The 26616-nt window shown below is 44.9% G+C and overlaps 1 protein-coding gene across 1 annotated transcript in view; it reads left to right on the forward strand.

Annotated features, from left to right (window-relative positions):
- Positions 1–523: 523 nt before the first annotated feature.
- Positions 524–26616, forward strand: part of NT5E (5'-nucleotidase ecto) — a 49726-nt gene continuing 23633 nt past the window's right edge. Inside the window, exons 1-3 of the mRNA XM_060616108.3 lie at positions 524–960; positions 20547–20769; positions 25519–25707. Coding sequence (XP_060472091.3) covers positions 622–960; positions 20547–20769; positions 25519–25707 — 751 coding nt within the window. The 5' untranslated portion in view covers positions 524–621. The remainder of the gene's footprint in view (positions 961–20546; positions 20770–25518; positions 25708–26616) is intronic.

Raw genomic sequence — 26616 nt, forward strand, 5'->3', positions numbered from 1 at the left:
AGAGCGGGCAGCCAAATCTCACAGTCCGTTTTTGGCTTCCACAGCACAAAGGGCAAGCGCTCTTCTCTCCTGCCTCTCTGCACTCCTCTCCCCCTGCCCCCCAGGTACGTCATCTCGCCCATCTTTTCTTCCTCCCTTTTCCCACTTTCGCTCTTTCAAGTGATGAGCTCGCGCAACCACAAGCCCAACACAAACCGTGCTTTCCTCTTGAGAAAAACTCGTGCCTCAAATGAGGCTGGAAACAGCGAGGACCTAGACGCGGGGTGGCCCCTCCGGTTCCTCCCTCGCACCCCGGAAAGGCAGTGCACCAGCTGTGGGGCTGCGGGCACCCCGGCATCGGGGCTGGCGGCCCGCTCCCAGCCGGGAACAACCTCCCTACTGTTCCTGCCGGCAGCGGGTGCCAGCCGCCAGCCCGGGCGCGCCCCGGCCTCCCCGGGTGCCAGGGTCGGATCGGGTGACCGCGCGGGCGTGCGCCCGGCGGTGGGGCCGGCCTCCGGGCCGAGGGAAGCCCGCCCCCGCCCCGCCCAGCCCCGCCGGCAAGGGCGCCCAGCTCCAGCTCCCGCCGCCACTCGCTGCCGCTCGCCCGGCCCGTCCGCACTCCCCGCTCCCCGCGCCGCAGCCATGGGCCCCGGAGCCTCACGGGCGCCGGCGCTGCGGCTCCTCGCGCTGGGCGCGCTGCTGTGGCCGGCGGCCGGCGCCTGGGAACTCACCATCCTGCACACCAACGACGTGCACAGCCGGCTGGAGCAGACGAGCGAGGACTCCAGCAAGTGCGTCAACGCCAGCCGCTGCGTGGGCGGCGTGGCGCGCCTCTTCACCAACGTGCAGCAGATCCGGCGCGCCGAGCCGCACGTGCTGCTGCTCGACGCCGGCGACCAGTACCAGGGCACCATCTGGTTCACCGTGTACAAGGGCGCCGAGGTGGCGCACTTCATGAACGCCCTGCGCTACGATGCCATGGTAAGAGGGCGCCTTGTTAGCGGGGAGGCTGGGGAGCCCTGGGGTGGGAGTCCCGAACCGAGAGGGAACCCAGTGCGGAGGAGCAGCGGACAGCGGGGCACCGAGTGGCCGGCCCGGAACAGGACGCAGAGCGCTGTGGGGAGAAAGCGACGCTCCCGCCGGCGTGCCGGGTAGATACAGACATAGAAGTCCTTTGGATGATTCTTTTTAAATGGATTGATGCGTTTGAGTCCCCCCCCCCCCCACTGGGGGGAGGCATTTAGAGGAGAGGGACACAGCCGTACCTCCCAGGGGAGTCAGCTGGGGTACATGGGAGCAGTGGCAGTTATCCAAAGCCAGGGTCAGGAGTAGGATGTTTTTTTTTCGTTTTTATTGGAAGGAAAACTCAACTCAAAGAGGTTGGGTACAGTGCCCTGGTCATGGGCTCCAAAAGGGAGACAAGATAAGAATGGATTGCAGATCCCTTTGATGTTGGAGCTTGAGCCCGATTAAGCTCACAAGCTTGGGGTAGATTCCTGGTGCAACTACCTTCTGTGTGCGAGTTATTTACTGTCTCTCGGGGCCTCAGTTCCAGCCTTTATAAAATGGGGAGAATAATTGTATCTGCCTCAGAGGGTTGACTGGCACATGGTGTGGCCTCTGTAAATGTTACTTTTATTACCAGACACTACTCTATATTTTTTTTAACAGAAGAAAGAAACTTCCAGAGAGACCCAAAATGCTGGAGCACTGGGGTTTCAGAGGATTTCAATAAAATCGCTTTGGCAGCAGAGATATAGGAAGGGAATCCAACTTAAGAGATGAGGCACTCTTAAAACATGTGCAAGAGTTTTAAATCCAAGCTCCCAAATGCTCTGTTAAAGGCAATGCCTTACTTCTTGGACTCAATTCTAGAAAATGAGCAGGGAGGGGTTTCACAGTAATAAATATGCCCAAAACATATATCTGGTTTATTTTTTTTAATCAAACTACCACCCAACTTTAACCCTGTGTAAAATCCTAGACTAAAGGGATTCTGTGGAGTAACTGGTGATAAGAAATCTTAAGAGCTTTATAAGAAGGAGAACAAAGCAGGGAAATCTGTGGAGCCCACATACAGGGAAAGGAAGGAGAGGTGTGGTCCAGGCTGGGATACAGAGGGCTAACAATACACTTGGTATGAGAAGAGCACAGAAGTTATTTTTTCCCTGGAAACGTGGAGAGAGGAAGATGGGAAAAGATGATAAGGTAGAGCTGTTTGGCTTTTTTCTGCCAAAAAGAAAGCTCATTTCAGAGAGGTGAGAGATGGGCAGAGAGCTCCTCTCCATTCTGATTGTTGGTCATAAGGTTATCACGGTCACTGAAAGCACAACAATTCAAACAGAGCCCTAAGCCCCGCAAGTCCACAGATGGAGTGGGGGCAGCTCACCAGCATCTGTCTGGACTCCACAGAAGAATGATGGGTCTCAAGAACCCTGTATGGTCTCTTAGTGTTGGTATTTCCACAGCCCAACCTACCTGGTGTTTTGTGTGCGATGCTGACAGAATAAATATTTATTGAATTGAATTGTTAACTAGTCTACGTCTTCATTTCCTCCCAGAAGTGAAAATAAACATTATGTGAGTTTGTTTTGATATCATGTGAACCACAATTCTCAACTTTTTTTCTTGTGGCATCCTTTTCTCCATGGCTATGTAAACTCCTTTAGGTGGAAAAAAAATGGAGAATTCCTAGTTTTCCCTAATACTAATGTTTTCCTCTTTAAGTCAAATTGATCCCATGATATTAATCACCATATCAAGTATTTATGATAGAACTCTGGCTGAGGCTGGAACCATTTTCTGCAAGTTACAGCGGTTCACCACTGGAAATTATTTAGAATGCTTTTTGTTGGATGCAATAATTTTAAGTTTTACTCAGAATCATTGGACTGGGGCCTGAGGAAAAATAAGCTACTATATGTTAACAGGAGATAAAATGGGGGAAGGCTGATGGCCATGTTCCTGATAGTATCTCATCAGGACTTACTCTGCAGTTGTGGGGTTTGACAAACATGATTTGACCTGCATAAAATTCTAGTCTTGTTATGCTTGTTATGCTTGTTAGCATGTGATAAGGAGATTTTTCACTGTCATTTTTTGTTTATATTATTCTACTCTCAGGGAATTTATTGCTGTTCTGTTATAAATGTTCCCTCACTCCACCCACTCACCTTCCACATGTTAAATCCCAGGAAGCTGGAGATTTAGGGTAGGATGGAAAAGAGTTGTTCAGGGGCATTTCCAGTTCTCTAGAAACTGTACTTGGTTAGAGGAGCCACGTCTAAGGACTCAAGAGTATAGAGGGCAAAGAGGAAGCTACTAGAATCTAGCTCAACCCCAGGAGTTCCCTAGAGCAGGAGCCTCTGAAGAGGTGTTGACTTTCTAGACCTGTGTGTCCCAGCCAGAGCTGCTGGAACAGTTTTCATACCTCTGGAGGGCCTGGGGCAAGCCTGGAAACCTCCTAAACCCAGCTGCTGGGCAGAAAGTTCTAGAGGGAGAATGTCAGAAGCCACTAGTTGGCTAGCTGTCTCCATGGAAGGATTAGTGCCCCTGAAGGCATGAGGAAGACAAAGTGGATGCAGTCACAGTGTGAGCTTGGCTGGGGTACTTTCTCTGAGCCCCCTGTTCCCTGACTGTAAAACAAGAGGGATAACTCCCACCCCCGTGTCGGATTTCTGTGAACAGTACGTAAGACAAGTGTAAAAATCCCTAGCACCCTGTTGGGTCATAGTAAGTCCTCAGTAAAGGTTACTTCTGGATGTGCTGCCAGGAAGCAAACAAAACAATGGAAGGTTTGGGTTTACAGTGTTAGTTTATCCGATTCCGACTGCCTGGCACACTCTACCATCCCTCCTCTGCCCCCTCCACTGTCTTTCCTAAGCCCCATTTTCTAAACTATTTTACTCGTCGAGTGGACTTTGAACCACCTCCCCCCAAAGCACACAATCTGAGGGGTTCATGCCCTGAGGTGGGCTTCCTGCCTTCAGAGTGGGCTGTGAGGAAATAGCTTCAGTGGAGAAGGGCAGCCTCATTTGTAGCCGGCCTGCTTCTGAGGTGCTTGCCCCTGCATCCAACTTTCTGTTTGAAAGACTGCAGCTGAAGCCTTAGCAAACGGCCCCTTGGTGCCTGAGCTAGCAGGCAGGGTGGGGACTGGGGCCCCTGCCTTTAACTCTCCCAGCGGACCTCTAATCAAATCGCTTCTCATCAACATTCCCCACCTCCTACATGGGCAGCCATTCTGTTTGATGTTCATGTTTTGTTCCTGTGTGTACTTCCAGAACCTTTATTATAGTTAAGGTTCTTTTCTTTTTTCAAGTATTTATTTGTTTTGGGGAGAGTACATGCGGGAGAGGGGCAGAGAGAGGGGGGACGAGAGAGGATCTGAAGTGGGCTCTGTGCTGACAGGCTGACAGCAGAGGCAGATGTGGGGCTCGACCTCACCAACCAGAGATCATGACCTGAGCCGATGTCGGACATTCAACCTACTGAGCCACCCATGTGCCCATATATATAGTTAGGGTTGTTATGTTTTAAATATATAACTATGTATTATATATATAGTTTATATATAAATATGTAATTTATATAACTCCTCCTGTTGCTCAGCTCATTCTGTTTCTTGCTTTTGCCCTAAACTGGTTGTGTGGGTTTTGTTTTAGTTTTATCTGAGTATCCTTGACACACAATGTTACATTAGTTTCAAGTTACAAGGTAGTGATTGGACAAGTTTATGCCATTCTGCTGTACTCACGAATGTAGCTACCATCTGTCATCATACAACCATGCAACACTGTTACAATGTCATTGACTGTAGTCCTTATGCTGTGCCTTGTATTCCTGTAACTTCATTCCATAACTGGAAGCCTGTTTTCCCACTCCCCCTTGCCCATTTTGCCCAACCCCATACTCCTTTCCTCTGGCAACCAATGGTTTGTTCTCTGTACTTATAGGTCTGATTCTGCTTTTTTAAACTGGTTGTTTTCACTTTGTCCATGTCATCCTGTGTCTGCTGTGTACTGTGCTCCACAGAGATCTCTGTACATTTTACTATCTGCTCTTTGGTGACGGTTTTGGAGATGGCACCAGTTATGCTGCAGTTACACAAATAGGCTGCTCTGAATAGCTTCCTCCACTTCCTGCCTAGGAGGATTTCTTTGGGATCCATACCCCATGGTAGAATTGCTGGTCCCAGGGATGTGTATCCTTACATCTAAAGACTGCCAGATTGCTTTCCTGTGGGACTGGCATGCTCTACTCTCCCTGATCTCTACACCCACACAGATGTGAATCCCCAAATCCTTACTCCTATCTTGAAGCATTATCCAGCTTTCCAGTAGGTATGAAATGTCATCTCATTATTCGATCTTGTATTTTTCCAATAACTGCGGACTTTGGTATATTCACTTTTGAGGTTTTCTCCTCCCTATTGCATGTTCACTTCATTTGCTCTTTTTTAAACATTAGGTTTACTCTATTTTTCCTGATTTTCAGGAGTTCTAGGTATTGATCTGTGACCAATTTTATCTTCTGATTATGTGTGTTAACTCAATCCTTCATTGAACAGAAATCCTTCATTTGGTATAATCAAATTAATCTCTGTCTCCCTTTTTTTTTTTTTTTTTTTTTTTTTTTTTGCCTTGTGATTTGTGCTTTTGAAAGTTTACATAAGAGTTTATTAATTTGGTGAGGCGCCTGGGTGGGTGGCTCAGAAGGTTAAGCATCCAAGTCTTGAACTCAGCTCAGGTCATGATCTCATGGTTCATGAGTTTGAGACCTGCATCAGGCTCTGCGCTGGCAATGCAGAGCCTGCTTGGGACTCTTTCTCTCTCTCCCTGTCTCTTTGCCCCTCCCCTGCTCATGTGCATACTCTCTCTCAAAAGAAATAAATAAACAGTTTTAAAAGAGTTTATTAATTTTATTAATTTGAAGCTTATCATCTCCAGCACTCATCACCAGAAATTCAGACATTGGTACTGTTCTCTCTACCTTTTAAGCAATAATAAATTTGTGACCTGGGGCTATGCCATTCACCTGTCTGGATCACCACCTCCTCATCTATAAAATAAGAGGTTTGATCCACCTCATCTCTGAGGTTCCACACAATTCTAAACACATTGATTCAATTTCAGTTCAGTGAAATGTTTTGATTCAACGAAGGGGCAGGCAGATGGGACAGAGGTGCAGAGGCAGGAATCGCAGGAATCTGCAAGATTCTGGACCAGAACTGAGGAGGCAGGAGTCATGGGAGATGAGCTTTTATACAGCTTAATGGCCATCTGAAAAGTTTGGGCTCTCCTCTTTTGTCACACCAGGGTGGGGGCTGGGGGCACTGGAGGTTTCTGAGTAGAAGGCAACTGTGGTATAAAAAAAAAAAAAAAAAAAAAAAAAAAAAAAAAAAAAAAAAACCCAGATATTTCATCTTTATTCCAGTTCCTGGCATACAGCTCCCAAAACCTTTGGAATCCCCTGAGTGAGGAGAGCCTGTTGTATGCTAATGAGATGACTGCTGGCTGGGGACTACTAGATAGCTTCAGAAAAAGGACTGGCAGTCAGAAAATCCAAGGCATGAATAGAGAATTGGAACTTTCAGTCTCCCCTCAACCTCCTGGGAGGGGAGACGGGTGAGAGGTTGAGTTAATCAGCAATGGCCAATAATTTAATCAATCATGCCTATGTGACAAACCCCCCTAAATGCTGGGGTTCAGAGAGCTTCTAGTTTGGTGAACACACTGAGGTACTGGGAGGGAGGTGTGCCCAGAGAGGGCATGGAAGCTCTACACACCCCCTGGCCCCCTGCATGCCTTGCCCTATGCATGTTGTCTGCTTGGCTGTCCCTCAGTTGTATCCTTTATAATATACCAGTAATAGTAACTAAAGCACTTCCCTGACTTCTTTGAGTTTTATCCAACCTGTGGAGGAGGTCCGTCAAATCCCTAGTTTATAGCTGGTTGGTCAGAAGTAGAGGTGCCCAGGACTGGCAGCTGGCACCTGAAGTGAGGGCCGTCCTGTAGCACTGAGCCCTTGTACTGGTGAGGTCTGGTGCTCATTCCAGGTAGATAGTGGCAGACTTGAACCGAATTGTTGGGCACCCAGTCTGTAACCCCAGAGAACTGGAGAATTGGTTGATGTGAGGGAAAAAAACTGTCAGTGGCATAGGGAAGTCACAGTTTTAGAAGATGAGCAGAAATGGATGGGAGAGAGAAGACCCCCCCCCCCCCCCCCAGGAAGAGGATGGAGAAGAGGCTGGGCAGCAGTCTAGGGTGAAGTGGTCACTGAACTGTGATGGGGGGAGAAAGGCTGAGTCCATGGGAAGGCTTCAGCAGGCAGGCAGGATGGCATGGGGCCAAGAGAGTAAACTCTGGGGTGACCGCCTGGGATCAAGTCCCCTCTCTGTGGACTGACAGCAGGTTATTTCATCTCTTGAAGCCTCCATTTCCACATGCTTAAGATGGGTGTGATGATAGTCTTCACCACATGGGTTGTTGTGGGGTTGAAAGGACATGGTGGCACACGGGAGGCGCTTAGCATGACGTCGGCTCTCGGTAAGGTGTTAGGAAGTGCTGGCGGTGCTCACCTTCTGTTGGCAGGGGTGACTCAGGAGAGGGTGTAATCAAAAGATGACTAAGAGGGTTCAGGCCAGGGGCACTGGGAGTCAGCAGTTTGACACTACCACACGGGAGCACGGACTCTTCTATTGAACCTTACCCCCTGACAGCTGAAGCCTGCTATTTACCGCACAGAATTGCAGTCTAAAGGCTTCTCCTGAGGTGATTGGACAGGACTGGACCCTGTGGCCTGTGGCAGACAGGGGCCATGGAAAGAGATTTGGACGAGACATCACCACACCCAGGTTTTACTGCTTGTCTCTTCCCACTCATTAGCTATGTGAGTTTGGCCACCGGATTCCTCATCTGTAGGATGGGGGACTGGAGGGGGTGGTCTGTTACATGTCACTCCTCAGCAGCTCAGGCCCTGCCCAGACCTCCGTCTTGCTTCAAATCTGCTAGTGTAACTTGGTTTGTCCCAGAACTTAATTTTACATACAAGTCTCAGTTTGAGTGACACCTCTCTTAGGTCTCTGTCACAGTTGCTGTTACGACAGCTATTTCCTTGTGGAGAGATGGATTGGGTCTTCTCCCACGTACCTTGAGTTGGCAACTGTTTCCAGATAGAGGTTCACAGGATTTGGATGGAACATTACTCTATATGTAATAGAAGGTGATGGCCTAAGGAATGGTAGGGTGATGAGCCCAGTTTCAAGCCTGTGGTCTTTGAGGCTCATTTATTCATTCACTCCACAAATACTCACTAAGAACTGCGTGCGCCAGGCTCTCTGCTAAGTGCCAAGGACAGCGGATCAGACCTGCTAGGGAGAAACCTGCTATTCAGTGGATAGAGGGGCAGTGCCCTTTTGAGCCCTTGTTGACCACATAGGCTGAGCAAGACCTATGAAGGTGGGGCATAAGCAAAGCAAAGCAAAAATGACTGAAATTCTAACACCTGAGCATGGGAGTTCAGGAACCAAAATCTGGTCTGCAGAAGACACAACGTCAAGCCTTAATTTATGTGTCACAGATGCCCAAATGGATGATTGCCATGTTTCCTCTTCTCCACAGAAAACTAATCCCTAAGCAAGGGGGAAGTCACCTTATATTCAGGTGCTTACAAAGTCTCTCACATCAAAGAAACTTTCAGAATTATTTTATCTTCTATAGCAAACCCATGTCCAGGAAAGACAAATTAACAATGCTAATTTGGAAAGTTTGAAAGAGGTATACTGATGACAATGGTTTTGTTGTTGTTGTTGTTTAAGGCAAAGTAAGTTAGTAGCTATTCATAGAGCTCAGACCTCAGAAGTTTTGAGAGTCTGGGTGGTTGTTGATCCCCAAGCCTCAGTGATGTCAGTGGCCCCCACTCCATCCTGTGGCTGTGGTCATGGCCTTTCTACTTCCTCTCTTCCAGAGTGAGTTCTACACCAGAGCTGGGCAGGGTGGGACCGGCCTCAAACACAGAGGGAGGAAGCAAAGGCGGTTTCTTTGCTCATCTTGTCCTTGTTCTGGCCTCTGTGTTTACCCAACTGAAAATTGGAAAACAAACAAAAAGAAACAAATCACACAGTGAGCTGGAAGCTTTCTGCTCTTCAGTTACAGATACATCTGAATACTGTGTGAACTCCTTCAGTGTCTTTTCTTCAACCACATAACTAGAATTTGAAAATTCTCTGACACCTCTTTTCCCTCACTTGAATAATCGATTCCATATATAATCCACACATTAGCTAGAGCCCTCTAGCCCCTCAGAGATATAGTTAAACCTGCATGGAAGTCCATCAGTCGAATAGATAATTCTAAATGTAATGCTGATATATGTATTTTGCACATAGAGAGTTCGTAAATTTTTCCATCTGATGTGGGAAATGGGAAATGCTGTCTGTTCAGTACCTGTTCATTCATTCGGTCAACAAACATTGAAGTGCACGTAAGCTGGGCCGTGCCCCAGGATCTTTTCTGTCATTTAGTCAGAGGCCACATTCACCTGCCAGGACCACCATGACCCGGCCCATGGCTAAGGGGCCAGGGAGAGCACAACCCAACACCGGAAATGGTCCACAACTCCAGAAATGTATCAACTAAACCAAACCGAATTTGTAGTCCTCTCCTCTTAAAGTCCTTGTTGAGTTTCCCTGAGTGATCGGCAACTGAGCCCCATTGTGTAATAGGTCAGGCTCTCCCCTCAATCCTTAGATGAGAGGGTGTGCTGCTGCCTCCAGTCCTTAATGAGATGAGCTAGTGTGTCAATGATTAGCTGAATACAGATGTTGTGGATTTCTGACAAATGGCTTTTTGACTTTATTACAGTTGATTTCTGTGGATTAAAACAATTAATTTTCTTCTGTGTCATGCATACCGCGCTGCCCTTAAATCAATTATTTCCTTCCTTTTTCTTCTAACATCATGTTTAAGCCTCTTGTCTTCACTTAGAAGATTTGACTACCTCAGCCCTCATGTTTTCATTGCCTCACTTGTGTGTACAGTTGCAGCCACTTGCCTGTGAGCTTCCCCTAACTGGTGCCGGAGAGGTAAAGCTCCCACTCTGAGCGCCTTTGGTCCTGAGCGGGCAGCCTGTGCCCATGTCTTTGCTGGGCTGTTTCACAAACACCCCCGTCTGTGGTTCCCACATGTCTTATGTATGCACAGATGGATGCGTGGATGCATGCGCTCATGTCTTGCCCTCTCCCTGTCTGTCTTCTCAGCTTCCTGAGGACAAGGACTTCCTGGGGCCTTGTTGCTTGACACTCTAGAACCCTGTAAGAAGCCAGTTGAATGATACCCATCCCTTCCAGGTATTTACATTAGTGGCAGTTTGACAGAATGGTTAAGGCCCTGGATGCTTAAGCCTCGCTACCTTTGTTCAGACCTCAGCTCTGTCACTTGCTAGTTGTGAGAGCCCTGTGCCTCCATTTCCCCATCTAGGAAAAGGGCAAATAATAGCACCTACCTAATAACATAAGAATTAAATAAGTTAATATGTGAATAGGGCTGGACTACGTAGCATGAAGATCTTAACTATTAACATTTCTTTTTGTCCTATTTTTTGTGTTTAAAAAAAACTTTCTTGAAATTTCCCTTATGTCAAATCATTAGTAATTTTTATAGTCCTCTGTGAACAAAGCTGAGGCTCTGAAATATCCCCTTACTAATTCAGACATAGGCATCCTTTGATAGTTGGGTATCCTCAGCAGATTTCCAATAGAAAAAGACTCTAAAAAGTTCCATTTTCTCCCTAACTGCCATCATGAAATCTAAATAATGTTCTCATGTACATACATAAGACACAGAACAGTTCAACCAACTTAAAAAAAAAAAATCTTCATTCACAAAGGCCAGTAAGATATTAGTGGAAATCTAAATTTAAAATAGAAAATGAGGGGCGCTTGGGTGGCTCAGTCGGATGAGTGACCAGCTCAGGTCATGATCTTACGGTTTGTGAGTTAGAGCCCCATATTGGGCTCTGCGCTGACAGTGTGCAGAGATTCTGCCCTCTCTCTACCCCTCACCTGCTCGCTCTCTATCTCTCTCCCAAAAATAAGTAAAAACAAACTAAAACACACGCGCACGCACACACACACACACACACACACACAGAATGAAAACAAGGGAACCAGGCCAATTGCCCTGAGAGGGTCAGCCAGGAATGGTAATGCAGTTGGCTAAGCTTCCAAGCAACTTGATTTCTCTCATTTCACAAAATATTGTGTAATAAGTATTAACCAAGTTGTAAAAAATAAAATCCTGCCTTGCTCTGAAAAGTTTTAATGGCTCACGTACCAAATCAGAGAGTAAGGTGGAGCCCATTTAAATGGACAGGTGGAGTGGGTGGTTTTATCATTCATTCAGTAAACATCTGCTGGGCACTGGTGCCAGGCATTCATCCGGTGTCACCAAGGATGCAGGGATAGTCAATGCCACTCTTGTCTGTGGGAGAAAGATGTGTGAGCAGACAGCCACAGCAAGGTCATGTATTCTCAGAGCTGTGCATGCAAGGTATGTCAGAGTGTGGTATCTACAGTGGAGGTGCCACGGAAGTCTTCACAAGGAGATCACACTTGAGCAGCATCTAAGGCATCTCATTGAGTGTGGGTGGTTTAGTGTTCCTGGAACTGAGCGCATCTGAAGTTTGGCAGAAGAAATGAACCAGCTCAGGGAGATCAGGATTTCAGTGGGAGGTAGGAGGCCTTGGAGTGACCTTGGAGGGACTCAAAGCAGGGGCTAGAAGCAGTTGTACGCGCATTTTCAGAAATGCATTCTGATGGCCTGCCGTGGCAGGAGGTTTGTGAGCCTGGTGGCCAGGAGGCTGACTTGAAGACTCCAGAAAGGTGTGGGTGAGAAGTGAGGAGTCAGAGGGGGCAGTGGGAATGTGGTAGAGAAGACCACCTGAGAGAGGATGGTGTAGGAGCAGAAGCGACAGTCCTTCCTGGCTGCTTGCCCGTGAGTGGGAAGCCAGGGGGACAAGGGGAGGGCTGCCCAGACATCTCTCTGCTTCTCTGGGTGTTCTTAGGAGTTGTAAAGGCTCTCTCCTAACCCTGGGACCATGTGCATCTTCACAGGTGTCTTATAGCCTTAATGGCAAGAAATGTCCTTCTCTGCAGGCCATCCACCTGGAGGGGACTCCTCAATGGCCAGCAGACAGGCAGGAGTGGGGAAGCATGGGGAGGGTGAAGGAGAAAGGACAGTAACCACCAGACTACTGCCAGACAGTTCCATACAATGTCCCCTGAAATAAGAAACAGGAAAGGGGAACAGGCCTCTGGGCCACTGGCCCTGTCCCAGTGGGCACGTTTTCAGTGTCTGTTGCCCACCTTGCCTAGCTTCAAGCCAGGCAAGCCTGAAATGGAGAGGAGGAGGAGTCATTTCAAATCTTGGAAAAAATCTGTATTTTCTTGTGGCACTTGGAATAAAAACTCTGCTTCAGGTAGAGTCTGACCAAGGATGCTACACCAGGAGCTCGTCAGAACTGGGCCGCTGTGGCCTCTTCACAGCTTGATTTTGGGACATGCTGCCCAGTTGAGAATGCAGGCTTTGTGTGAGGTGACGCCTAACAGGTTCCTGGCCTGTGAGGCTTTCTCAACAACCAGGCATTTGCACCCTCCTTGCCTTCTATGGCCAAGTTTCCTGCTAAAATTACCACTCTGTGCCTGCTGTGACCATTCATCAGAGGCTTTCAAAACAGAGCTCTTTGCCAGTTTGGTACTAGAGGTCAGAGAGACTGCAGTTTCTCATTGCAGCACACACAAGACATGATGATGCTAGTACAGAATTCTAGGTTACATGGAGGAGGCTGCTGGTGGCAACGAGCAACAAGTCCAGCCTTGGAAATTACTTCTCTGTCACTTTCCTCCTCTCCTACCAGTTATTTATTTACTTGTTCATTTATTCAGTAAATATTTACCAAATATTACCCCTGTGTTAGGGACATTTTAAATGAAGTATGGGAGTCAATGCATATTGTTTAATAATGCATATTGTTTATCGCTTTGATCAATCAACTGTAAATGGACAGATCAGAAAGGGAAAATTTCTATCAAGACAGTATGGTATTGGTACATAGACAAATGTAACAGAATAGAGAACCCAGAATTGGACCCACAAATATATAGCCAACTAATCTTTGATGAAGCAGGAAAGAGTATCCAATGGAAAAAAGTCTCTTTACCAAATGGTGCTGGGAGACTGGACAGCAACATGCAGAAGAACGAAATTAGACCACTCTCTTACACCACACACAAAAATAAACTCAAAATGGATGAAAGACCTGAATGTGAGACAGGAAACCATCAAAATCCTAGAGGAGAAAACAGGCAACAACCTCTCTGACCTCGGCCGCAGCAACTTCTTACTCAACATGTCTCCAAAGGCAGGGGAAACAAAAGCAAAAATGAACTATTGGGACCTCATCAAGATAAAAATCTTCTGCACTGCAAAGGAAACAATCAAAACTAAAAGGCAACGGACAGAATGGGAAAGGATATTTGCAAGTGATCTATTAGACAAAGGGTTAGTATCCAAAATCTGTAAAGAACTTACCAAACTCTACACCTGAAAAACAAATAATCCAGTGAAGAAAAGGGCAGAAGACATGAATAGACACTTTTCCAGAGAATATGTCCAGATGGCCCACAGTCACATGCTCATCACTCATCACAGGCTCAATATCACTCATCATCAGGGAAATACAAATCAAAACCACATTAAGATACCACCTCACACTGGTCAGAGTGGCTAAAATGAACAACTCAGGAAACAACAGATGTTGGCAAGGATGTGGAGAAACGGAAACCCTCTTGCACTGTTGGTGGGAATGCAAACTGGTGCAGCCACTCTGGAAAACAGAATGGAGGTTCCTCAAAAAATTAAAAATAGATCTACCCTATGACCCAGCAATAGCACTGCTAGGAATTTACCCAAGGGGTACAGGAGTGCTGATGCATAGGGGCACTTGTACCCCAAAGTTTATAGCAGTGTATCAACAATAGCCAAATTATGGAAAGAGTCTAAATGTCCATCAACTGATGAACGGATAAAGATGTGGTTTATATATACTATGGAATACTGCTTGGCAATGAGAAAGAATGAAATCTTGCCATTTGCAACACTGTGGATGGAACTAGAGGGTATTATGCTAGGTGAAATAAGTCAGAGAAAGATATATGTTTTCGCTCATATGTGGATCTTGAGAAACTTAAAAGAAGACCATGGGGGAAGGGAAGGGAAGGGGGAAAAAGTTTCAAACAGAGAGGGAGGGAGGGAAACTACAAGAGACTCTTAAATACAGAGAGGAAACTGAGGGTTGATGGGGGAGGGTGGGGAAGAGGGGAAACTGGGTGATGGGCATTGAGGAGAGCACTTGTTGGGATGAGCACTGGGTGTTGTATGTAAGTGATGAATCATGGGAATCTACTCCCAAAGCCAAGAACACACTAGCCAACTTGACAATAAATTATATTTTTTAAGAAAAGGGCAGATTCTCCATAAAAGTAAAATATTCCAGAATAATGAAAGACCTTCATAGAAATCTGTCGGATGGCCACTGACTTCTGTGTCTCCTGCAGACGCTGAAGAAATCCTGGCATCAAGGCTCAGGCTGACACACTCCTACACCAAGGGCTTTCTTTCTCTTACTTTCACCCTGAGGAGTGTCATTATTTCTTCTGTTCATCCACTTACTCATACCAGTGCCTCAGTACCAATGGGCACATTTGTTTACGGGTGAAAGGAGGCAATGAATAAATAGCAGCACTTCCTAAGAAAAGCCTTAGGAAAGAAAAAACATGAAAGTTGGCATAGAGGACAGTGTGGTCAGGCAGCAGAGCATCAACGCTGAATTCAGTAGCAGATTCCAGCCACAATATACATGGAATAAACATAGGAAATAAAAGTCAGAAAGGATTCTTCCTTCTTTCTTTGAAAGCATTGCCTCTAACGTTTGTTACTCACTGAGGATATATTTTATTGTTGTTAGAAGTCAATAAATCAATTCTGCACATAATCATTAGGGCGAGCATGAAAAACAATTTAATCTCCAGTGCCAGCTGTAGTTGATTGACAGTAACTCCCTGTAGGGCTAAGGTAAGAAGGATTCTGAGGCTCAGTCCAAACCGAGTGGGAAAGGTCAATTAAGTTAATTAGTTGGCATCTTTCATGGACAGAGGAAGAGGTAGGGGAGAAGGGGAGAATGGTATTATGATATGCATTTGTTTGCAGCGTATCCAAGAGACAGTAATTGAATGTTAGCTTAAATTCTGTTTAGCACACAGTGCATTTGGAAATAAAATGATAAGAGATGTAGTCACCTCATAATCACCTGAAAATAAGGAAATTGTTTACCCACAAAGGGAAGGTAGATTTGGGCCTGTATTCAGAATTCATGAGAATGATAACCGAAGTGTAGACACAAGCTTTCCCTCGGTCCTCACTGCAGGGTATTTTTAATAATCCAGGGAGAAACTTGGAGTCAGAAGTCTTAGAATATCTTCATTCTTCCAGTACTGCTTCATATGACCTGAAAATCTCTCTGGGCTTTATCTTTAGTCAACAGAATTTCTCCAAAGCCACTAGACTTTGACAAACTATCCACGTCAAATGTAAATATTAACATACCCCTAAAGAAGATGTTAAATGAATCAGACTCTGTTCCTCAGAGTTAATTTAATAAGAGGATTTTGAATCAGATCTCTTCCTGTCCTTACATTTTCATTTGTTTTTAGCTTTAAATGGCAGCAGCATTTCAAAAGGTGTTCAGGTGGTTGAACATGCTGGGCTGGGCTAGATGGAAAGTGAGGAAAGTTTTTTTCATGGAAGAGTAACAGTTTTTTTTTTTCTTTTTTGTCTTTTTAAATAGTGTTTTAGGCCTCTTCTGCATGAAGAAAGCAGTGAGGGTGGGGAGCCAGGGCTAAACCAGGTGCACGCATTAAATTTCTCTGATTTCAATGGTGGAGGTCATTTTGTTAGGTTCAGCTCTCTTAAGTTACAGAAAAGTGCATTTGGTGAAATTTAATGTTTATGGTAAAAATATACAAGATTGTCAGATCTAGAATCAGTGAATGAATAGGGCTTGTAGACAAAGGAACCCAATATTAGAAATGCAATGTTTGGAAAGCAAAAATAAACGAGAGAAGGAGAAAGCATAAGAATATGATTTAGGTCAGGGCACCTGGGTGGCTTAGTCGGTTGAGCATCCGACTTCGCCTTAGGTCATGATCTCATGGTTCATGAGTTTGAGCCCCACATCAGGCTCTCTGCTGTCATTGCAGAGCCCACTTCAGATCCTCTGTACCACCCCCCACCCCCACTCCTGCTGTCTGTCTCTGTCTCTCAAAAATAAACAAACATTAAAACACTTTAAAAAATATGATTTGAGTCAGAAAAAACACTTGCCTGATGTGAGGATTATAGCAATAATAGCCGGTAACAGTTTAGCTCAGATCAGGATCTGTTGTTAAAGTCATGGGGGAGGCTGTGGGCAGAACAGCAAAAAAAAAAATGACAAGCGCACTTAAGGAGAGGGGTGGGAATATTTAGATAGGACCCAGAAAAGTGGAACAATACTGCAGTATGAATTTGCATAAATTCTCTTATGTGTGTGTTACAAATGCTCTGTAAGATGTAAAGGGACATGGATGTCTTTCATTGCTCTGAGTGCTCTTGGGCAGACTCTTCCTAAGGTATTTTCATGTTAATAAAAATTATAGAAATGAATAAGAATTTTTTTCTGTATGGTACATCTGTATTGTACTATAACATTGTGTGTTAGCTAACTGGAGTTAAAATTAAAACTTTAAAAAATCAATTTATTTAACACATTTCTTGAGCACCTGCTGTTTGCCTGCAGGGAGCGTGGTGTTCTCAAGCAAGTGGTATGATATTCCTTCTGATGAGCTTATGAATGATGAACTTGTAGTGAATGCAATGGAGGAGAAATGGGTCGGAGAAAGTCATGGTGGGGAAATGAAAATATGAGTTTATAGGAAAGTAAGTATTTACGAAGGCAGTTTTCTGCAAAGGAATACATTTTTGTAGGAAAAGTTAGCTGTATATAGAAGAAAGAAATTTGTTAGAGATTCTTCTGCTCATTCATGTATTCATTCAGCGGTGCCTCCCTGCTCTTCTCCACAGTCTGTGCTAGGCACTAGAGGGGTTCAGAAGGCAGGTGCAGGTGCTGCACAGAGGTGAGCAGTAGAGCAGAGAATGTGCACCTAACTCAGAGAGGGAGCTCAATGAAGGGTCCACGGGAAGTATCGCTTCTAGAAGGATCATCACACTTCAGGAGCTAAAGCCATTGATTGAATAAAGTAGTAAAGGGATGGTATAAAAAAGAAATTTCTATTCTATCCTATTCTATTCTATCGTTTCTATTCATCTACCTACCTATATTTAGATCTACCAATCATCATTTATCTGTTATATACAAAGGGACAAAGATAAGTCCAAGCATGGAAAACTGCAGGTACTTAGGATTTTATCTTGAGTAATCCCTATATATACCAGGCCTTATGCACAGCTCTTTATATATAAGCATAGTGGTTAAGAAGGTTGCAAACATAAGTGGTTCTGATCCCAGCTCTACCACTCACTAACTGCGTGACCTTGAACAATTCATTATGTCTCTAGATCTCAGTTTTCCTCATCTGTAAAATGATAATAGTAATAATACCAATCTCACAGCACAAAATCAGTCTTTCTTAACAAAATCACTTTGCACGATGCTGGCGTGTGGCAAGTGCTTGGTAAATGCTGACTCATTTTCATTACAACCTTTGCTTTGTTCATTCGCTGCCCTTCCAGAGGAAGCTGTGATTTAGAAGTGTGCTCAGGTCAAGCTCATGATTGGTAGTGCTAACCTCGCGTGGTAGTGCTAACCTCTATGTCCAACTGCCACATGGCCACTTCCCTCCAAGGACTCACAAGAACCGACATTTACTGTGTTCAAAGCCCCTTCCCCCAGAAATCCTCATGTTGGCCCAAGCTGCCATCACCATCCTGTCAATAAAGCCAGAAATCCCTGGGCAGCTGAATGCCCCCCACTCGCTCTTCCTCACCAACCACCACCCCCCCCACCCCACCACAACCAGTATCCCACCTTTGCCTCAATGTTTTGGTTCCATCCATTCCCCTGCATGCAGTCCTCACTGTTCCCTCCTGGATCACTGCATCAGCTCCTACACTGGCTTTTTGCTGGTGCCATTCCCTTCTCTAAACCATTCAACATAGTGCTGCCAGAATAATCTTTCTAAAATGCAAAGCTTATCTTGTCAATCTCGACTTTAAGGTCCTACAGGGACTCTTTGCTGCTCTTGTGATAAAACTCAACATTCCTGAGCTCTTTGAGCCATAAGGTTCTCTGAGACCCGGTCTTGTCTTCAAGACTTTATTTCTGACACCCACCACCCGTTGAAGTGGGAGACAACCATGCAAGGTTGACAACCATGCGAGGAGACAACCACAAATAAATGAAAAAGGTAACTCCAACCATTGCCAAATGGTACCAATATATTGCTGTTGGTAAACTGCAAGGTGACTGACACATTGGATAATCCTCCATGAAGAATGATAGAAATATTCACTTTTTAAGACTTTACAATTAAGCAAGATAGTTAATTGTAATCTCATAAGAGAGACTGATTTCACCACAGGAAGAAATCATGGTGTTCTAAAGAGAAGATAAAAAGGGGGCACCTGGGTGGCTCAGTTGGTTAAGCATCTGACTTCGGCTCAGGTCATGATCTCATGGTGGTTCGTGGGTTTGGGCACCGCATTGACTCTGTGCTGACAGCTCAGAGTCTGGAGCCTACTTCAGATTCTGTGTGTCCCTCTCTCTGCCCCTCCCCTGCTCGCACTCTGTCTCTCTCTCAAAAATAAACAAACATTAAAAATAATAATAAGTAACAAAGAGATGATAAAAAGATGATTACCCAAGGCTGGGAGGTCCTTTAAGACTTAGGTCAGCCTTTAAGAGAGAAATCATTAGTTAAGAGGAAGAAGTAAAGATGGATACTCAGAGGTGGGGGAGGAGGTGGGGGAGGAGGCAAATTCAGAAATTCTGACTTTCATTAGGGAGACAGGTGTGTGGGAATGTGAAGACATTGTATTGCTCTGTATAAACATATGTGTGAGGACATAAACACACAATTCTTTGAGCCACAGATGTTCAGAGGGGCACCTGTGTGGGTGGAGAAGGGCTGCAGCGCTGAGCAGGGTGAGGACAGCAGGACATGGTGGCTCAGGGAGCACATAGTCTGGCGAGGACTCCACGGACATGCTGAACATGCCATTGGAGTATGCAATGTTCTAGGAAGGAAAGGAGTGGGGCCTGTAAGAGAATGCAGGAGGGTCCTAATCTGGGTTGAGAGGTCACCAGTCAGCACTTTCAGGTCTATTCCCAGATGAACGGCAAAGTGAAGCAAAATCAGGTGTGCCATGGGAGAGTTTGAGACTCACTAGTTTAAGTACTAAGTTAGCAAAACAGCCTTGCAGCCAGCACAGGAAGGTAGGTGCCTGGGGGACATGGGCTTATGCTAGGGCCAAGGGAGAAAGGGGCGGAGGGTTTTTCAGAGGAGGTGGCTGGCATGCGTGTTTTGTCAGTATTACTCTGGGGGAAGCTGCCAGATGTCAAAGAGGTTGTTTTGCACCCAGTAGCCACTCCCAGAGCAGTGAGGAATGGGAGACAGCAAAGAAGGTGGGAGGTGAGGCTGCCTGTAAACCATGCCAGCTCCCCACCAAGTCCTGCGTTCCGAGTGGGTTAACAATGCCCTGAAGGTCGGTGAACACTTCACCATCTTGATCTTCCTGGGACACGAAGCTGCTGGGAATGAAACCCACGACGGCCCAGAGCTGCCCGAAGGAGGAAACCCGTGCCCCCCTGCAAAATGCAGAGAATGCCATCTCCTGTTACCTTGGAGGATCTTCATTTTCCCCAAAGAATTAGAGGACCACACAGCCCTTGGGAAGACATAGTTGTGGGAACATAAAGGAAAAATGACCGAGACGATGTGGACACCAGAGGAGGAGAGGTCACTGGCATCTCTACCAACAATACATTTCCAGTCGCCTTTTGCTAAAGTCCTGTTGACTTTAATGGTTCTCCCAGCAGATGGGATGTTGAAACAATTGCATTGGGGGGTTGAAATGTGGGTTTATGAGAGAAACCCACCTGCAAAGCCTGGGCAGAGCTTAGGAAATGGCAGACTCCAACTTGCCCCACATCTGAGGACAGCAGGGACAGCGTTGCAAGTGACTCTTACATGCACTGATGCCACCTTCAGTAGGTGCTGTGGGATGTGGGAAGCAGTTCTCAAATGAACCTGATGATCTGTGTGTCCATGGGCCCAGCGCCAGGGTCACTGAGTAAAATCTCCTGTTGTGAGGATGACAGAGGTCATGCCATCAGCCTCCTAGAACCCTATCAAGTTTGGGAGCCACTGGGCTAATGTAGTATTCTTTACAGTATATTTTTGTTTTTGCAGAAATTCCAGAGTACCTAATTCTTGTTCTCTTTTCCCTTTCTACTAGGCACTGGGAAATCATGAATTTGATAATGGCGTAGAAGGACTGATTGATCCACTCCTCAAAGAGGCCAGATTTCCAATTCTGAGTGCAAATATTAAAGCCAAGGGGCCACTAGCATCTCAAATATCAGGACTTTATTTGCCATATAAAATTCTTCCTGTTGGGGATGAAGTTGTGGGAATTGTTGGATATACTTCAAAAGAAACCCCTTATCTCTCAAATCCAGGTATTTTCTACTTTTATAGCACTTGTTGCTTGCAAATAGATGTATTAAATCAGAGCTTGGCATTATTTGTATGGGCTGTAGGCAAGAGTAGGAACAGCGTGCTGTGTTGGGCAAATGGCGTACTTAGGTTAACATTGATAAAACCAGTCTGGTGACTTCCACATTGTTCTAAATTACTTCTTATAGACATTGCTGTTTTGTTCACTGAACTTCTTTGTTGACATACACAGTATCTTTGTTTAATTCAGTGCATTCAAAATTGGACAAGAAAGCCATTTACATCCAGTACTAAACATTACAGAGTTACTTACTGGAGAATAAAAGCTGTATAATTCACTGCCCTATTGCCTGCAGAGCCAGAGAGCCCAAAGCTAGGGCGTTACCTCAATTTACCTTACCTTTCCTTTTCTAGTATGATTATTATGTCTAGTTAACTCTCCTTGTTCCCTTTTTGTTATTTTTAATGACTTTGTTGTATCCAGCTTTTTGAGAAATACATATCCTTGAAAGGTCTCATGGTATACATATCCTAATATAAATATTTTTTATATATGCTATATTTCATATAGTATATATATCTGTATGCGTACATACATACACATATAACCCTAAAATCATTCAAGAAACATTTTGGGGACACCTGGGTGGCTTGGTCAGTTAAGCGTCCAACTCTTGATTTCACTGAGGTCATGGTCTCATGGTTCATGAGTTCAAGCCCTGCATCAGGCTCTGTGCTGACAATGGACCCTGCTTGGAATTCTCTGTCTCTCCCTCTCTCTGTCTTTCTCTCCCCACCCTGTTCATGTATTCTCTCTCTTTCTCTCAAGATGAATAAACTTTAAAAAATGGTTATTTTATAAAAAAAGAAACATTTTTGAGCCACTTTTACAGGAACACTTTCACCAAAACACTTTGGCAGTAAGAACAAAAATGATATTTTTTTCTAAATTATGCAAACCAATTTTCTTCCCATATTTGGAGGAAAAAAGGGGAAACTAACAGAAATAAAAGATACAGCATAGGGAAGTTAGTGGTATTATAGTAGCATTGTGTGGTGACAGGTGGTAGCTACCTTGTGGTGAACATAGTGTAAAAAAAAAGAAAGGAATGAAGGAAGGAAGGGAGGGAGGAAGGGAGAAAAAGAAAGAGAGAAAGAGGAGAAGGAAAACTAGGAGCTGGTATTATCCAGAAATAAGGGTTTTCATTAAGAATTAACTGATAAAGGGCTTACTATCATTTAACAATTAAAAAATGATATATTTATTGTTGTTGTGACAATAGGTCTAAGCCATTGGAAACAGCAACAAGGTCAGCCCTGCTTGGCCCTGAGCAGCATGGCTCTGCTCTGAGGGAAAGGTTGTACAGCCAGCCTGGAGACAGGGCAGGCACAGGCCTTCTCTCCTCTCTGCTGGTAGGGGAGGTGGGGATTATCAGGCACTCCAGGTGGCAGGTAGGCATCTGTCCCACAGGTGACTAAGCCTTTGCATACTGTGTGACACACAGTCAATAAATAGCTGTTTTTGAGGTCATTATGGAGCCTGGGGGGAGTTGTGGACATGATGAGTCACCGGCTCTCAACATGTTTCAGAAGTGCTCTTCTATGAAGTGTGTGGTCCCACCAGTGGGACCTGGACAGTCTTAGGCTACTCTGAACCCCACCCAGCTGACGATAGTCCTCTGCTTCATTCTGCCTCCCACTCTGGTTGGTGATCCGACCTCCCCTCAGTTTGAGGGGGTTGCTGTGGTTCGGGCCTTCCAGGGGCTTTCTGCAAAGAGGAGCATATGCAGATTGCAGAGTGAACCAGGCTGCATGACTGCTAACAGAACAATTGCCAATGTCAGTAGGCCTGGGGTGACATGGCCCGGTGTTTGCTGCCCTTGCCCCTGGTTCCCGTCAGGTTGGACGCTCCTGCTCTGGGTCCCCAGCTCCCACAGCAAACACCTCTCCCCCTTATTACACTTGTCTCTTACTGTCAGCTTCCTGTGCTGGCCTGAACAGCTGAGGACAGAGCCTGGGTCTCTTCTCAGTGAACATCCAGAACCTAGTAGAGAGGCCAGCATAGGATCCTTGGATAAAGATGTGGCCTTGAATATTTGAATTAATTATGTGTCTCTATAATTTCTATTCTACCCGCTGGCTTTTGAGTTCATTTAAAATAGAATGTGATTAAATGCCATAAGAGAGCTAAGAACGAAGTCAGGGAGTGGGGCAACGTCTTTTAGGAGCAGGGGGTGAGTGACTAGCTTGGAGGTCCTGTAGACTTGAAGAACCTCCTTGGCCACCTCGAGGGCACACAAGCATCCTGGGGCAAAGGGCATTCCAGCGGTGAGGTCACATGCTAGGACACAAGCCTCATGAGGGCAGGGACCTTATCTGTCTCATTCACTGCTCCATGTTTTGTATCATACCCAGCATGTGGGAAGTTCTCAATAAATGTTGCTAGAATGAACACATGAGAGCAGGGAAGTGTGGGGGCCACAGTCACAAAACAGCACGTAGTTCAGTTCCTTGGAACACAGGTTCCAATCAGGGAAAGCAAAATTCTGGGTGAGGACTGGATTGTAGGGCCTCCTGAATGACTGATCAAGGAGTTCAGGCATGATGGGGAGAAAAGGTTATCCCTTCTTGAATAGTCGCCAGTAAGAAAGGAGAGGTTGTTGGTGGAAAGACATAGGGGCTTCAGAAATAAGTCCCCCTTTGCTGGGGTTCTGATAGCACCCCATATTAGCCCTTTACTAGGTTGTAACAGAAGGGGGATCTGAAGGGATGATGCTGTCATCGCAGCTCCCAGGAGAGAAAGGCTGAATTGTGTCGGAACTGATCCCAGCACTGGGATGGGGAGTGTGGGGGATAGAACGGTATTTCTAGGGACACTTTCTTTCTACCAAGACCACAGGCCCAGTGCATGGGTTCTTCCTACAGATTTCTGGCCCCTGATCCAACCCCATCCCTCCAGTCCTGCTGCCTACGTACCCACAGGTATAACTGGTATTTCTAGCACATTTAATTTATTTTAGCTAGGTAATGGAATTCCTACAACCCCCTTCAAGATATCCTGAAACATATCCCATGCTTTTGTATATGTGTGATGACTGATCCCAAGAGGCTCCTGACACATTAGAAGAATGCATTCCTTTGTTCTCAGAGGCATTTCTCTGAACTTTGTCCAAAGACTAGTTACAGCCAAACTAAAGCAGAGAATGGTAGTGTTCTCAGAAGGTCTCAATATTTATTCTTTCTTTCTTTCTTTCTTTTTCGTTCTTTCTTTCTTTCCTTTCCTTTCCTTTCCTTTCCTTTCCTTTCCTTTCTTTCTTTCCTTCCCTTCCTTCCTTCCTTTCTTTCCTTTCTTTTTCTTTCTTTCTTTCTTTCTTTTTCTTTCTTTCTTTCCTTCCTTCCTTTCTTTCTTTCTTTCTTTCTCTTCCTTCCTTCCTCTTTCTTTCTTTCTTTCTTTCTTTCTTTCTTTCTTTCTCTGCCTTCCTTCCTCTTTCTTTTTCTTTCTTTCTCTTTCTTTCTCTGCCTTCCTTCCTTCTTTCTTTTTTCTTTTGTTTTCTTTTCTTTTCTCTTCTTTTCTTTTTCTTTCCTCTGAGTGCCTGTGTGTAGGCACCAGGGCTGCTGACAAGACAAAAAAAAAAAAAAAAAAAAAAAATCCCTGCCTACTGGAGTTTACAGGTTTAGTGGGCAAATAAATGAGTAAGATATTTGGTGTGTCAGAAGGTGCTACGTGCTAAACAGTAGGGGAACAGCAAGTGAGGCATGGGGGAGGACATACCTTGTCAATTTAAAGGGAGGCTCAGGGAACTCACAGAGAAAGTGACATGGCACTGAGGAGTGACCAGGGAGCCCTGGACTTCTTGGAGTAATCAGCAAGAAGCAGATTATTCTTGATGTTTTCATGGCAGACAATGGTGGCAGAGCTGTTACAACTCCTGATGTTTAAATGTCACCTGTGCGTCAGTGACAGCACTACGAGTCCAACGGCATGTCTGTGAGTTGCTGATTTTCAGGGTGTGGATCGGCACAGTCACACCCACACTCACCAGTCTGTCCCATGGGCGCAAGCTCCCTTTACTACTACAAGGGGGAGTAAGTGGCCAGAGAAGAATGTCCACAGCCGAGTGCCAGCAATGTGTGGCTGAGACCCTGTCTAATGCAGAGCTCAGTACTGCTCTAGTGTCGACCTTACCAAATGAGCAAGACAGTTGTCAACTGGTGTGTTAAGCTTGGCATTCAAGGACTAGTTGCCAGCAGAGTTTTAAGTTTGAAGATGGATTATCCTGAACTTGCAAACAAAGCCTTAGAGGTACTCTAGGTTCCTCCCCACCCACCCCCCACTCAGTTTTATTGAGATATAACCAACACACAGCATTGTATACATTTAAGGTGTGTCAACACCATAGTGACTTGACATGCATAGCACAACATGCTGATGTGCTCAGGCAAAAACAGATTTTTAAAAAATAGGCTTCCAGATCTGAAGCCTCCTCATAGCTTGAGATTGAATTAGAGCAACATGGTATCATTCACAACCTTAAACTAATACAACATTAAGTGAATGTAACTGAAGATTATGATGCAAATTTTTATTGGCATTTTAGGGATTTTATATTTAACTTATAAATATGTTTTGGTTTCAGTAATTTAAGAGCTTCGGTAGATTAAGGTGATTTGACTCTATGTGTTAGTATGTGTAATAAGTAATATAATAAAAATTATTAATAAATGTGCATTTTACTTATCTTGTTCCTTAGGAGGGAATTTAGTATTTGAAGATGAAATCACTGCATTGCAACCTGAAGTAGATAAACTAAAAACTCTAAATGTGAACAAAATTATTGCACTGGGACACTCTGGTTTTGAAATGGATAAACTCATCGCTCAGAAAGTGAAGGGCGTGGACATCGTGGTAGGAGGACACTCCAATACATTTCTTTATACAGGTAATTGTTTCAGAAGGATTACACTGGCCACAATGTCCAGATAACTTACTTTGTGTCTTTGTCTTTGTAACTGTTATTATTATTTTTACTACAATTTAACATATAATATATATTATGTATATTTCTATGATATGTAATAGATGTATAATACACATACATAGTAAGTTGTAAATCTTATTCAGAGACATTCCTAACAATTTATTGGTTTAATGATTATGTCAGCTCCCATTTATTTATGTATATTATAAATATATATAAAATATATGCATAAAATATACATGTAGGGGCGCCTGCGTGGCTCAGTCAGTTAACTGTCCAACTTCAGCTCAGGTAATGATCTCATGGTTCGTGGGTTCGAACCCCGCATCTGGGCTCTGTGCCGACAGCTCAGAGCCTGGAGCCTGTTTTGGATTCTGTGTCTCCCTCTCTCTCTGCCCCTCCCTTGCTCACACTCTGTTTCTCTCTCTCTTTCAAAAACAAACATATAAAAAAATTAAAAAAATAAAATATGCATGTAAAATAAAAAGATTACTGTGAGGCCCCAGCCAAAAGTCAGTTTATATCAAAAAGCAACATGTCATATAAAAAATTTTAAGCATGAACAAAATAATATAAATAAGGCCTTCATAGATCAAGGTGACAGGATTTGATTTGTAGGTTCACGAGCAGGAGCTGGAACTCTGGGTTCCAGTCCTAACTTTACTACTGTGTACCGGGACTTAGGACTACGAGTGTCCTGGAAGCAATAGGTACTGTTGCTCTTGAAGGTATGCACTCCCCCCGCCCTCTCCCCCACTCCCTCCTTCTCTCTCTCCTTAGTGTTAGGTAGTTTTAGTTAGAAAACCTCTTTTTTTTCCTTCTGTTTGGAACCTATAATGTCCCAAAACTTTTGAGTCTAGCTCAAGTCAG

The sequence above is a fragment of the Panthera onca genome, chromosome B2 (assembly GCF_046562875.1).
Source record: "Panthera onca isolate mPanOnc1 chromosome B2, mPanOnc1 haplotype 2, whole genome shotgun sequence".
NCBI lineage: Eukaryota > Metazoa > Chordata > Mammalia > Carnivora > Felidae > Panthera > Panthera onca.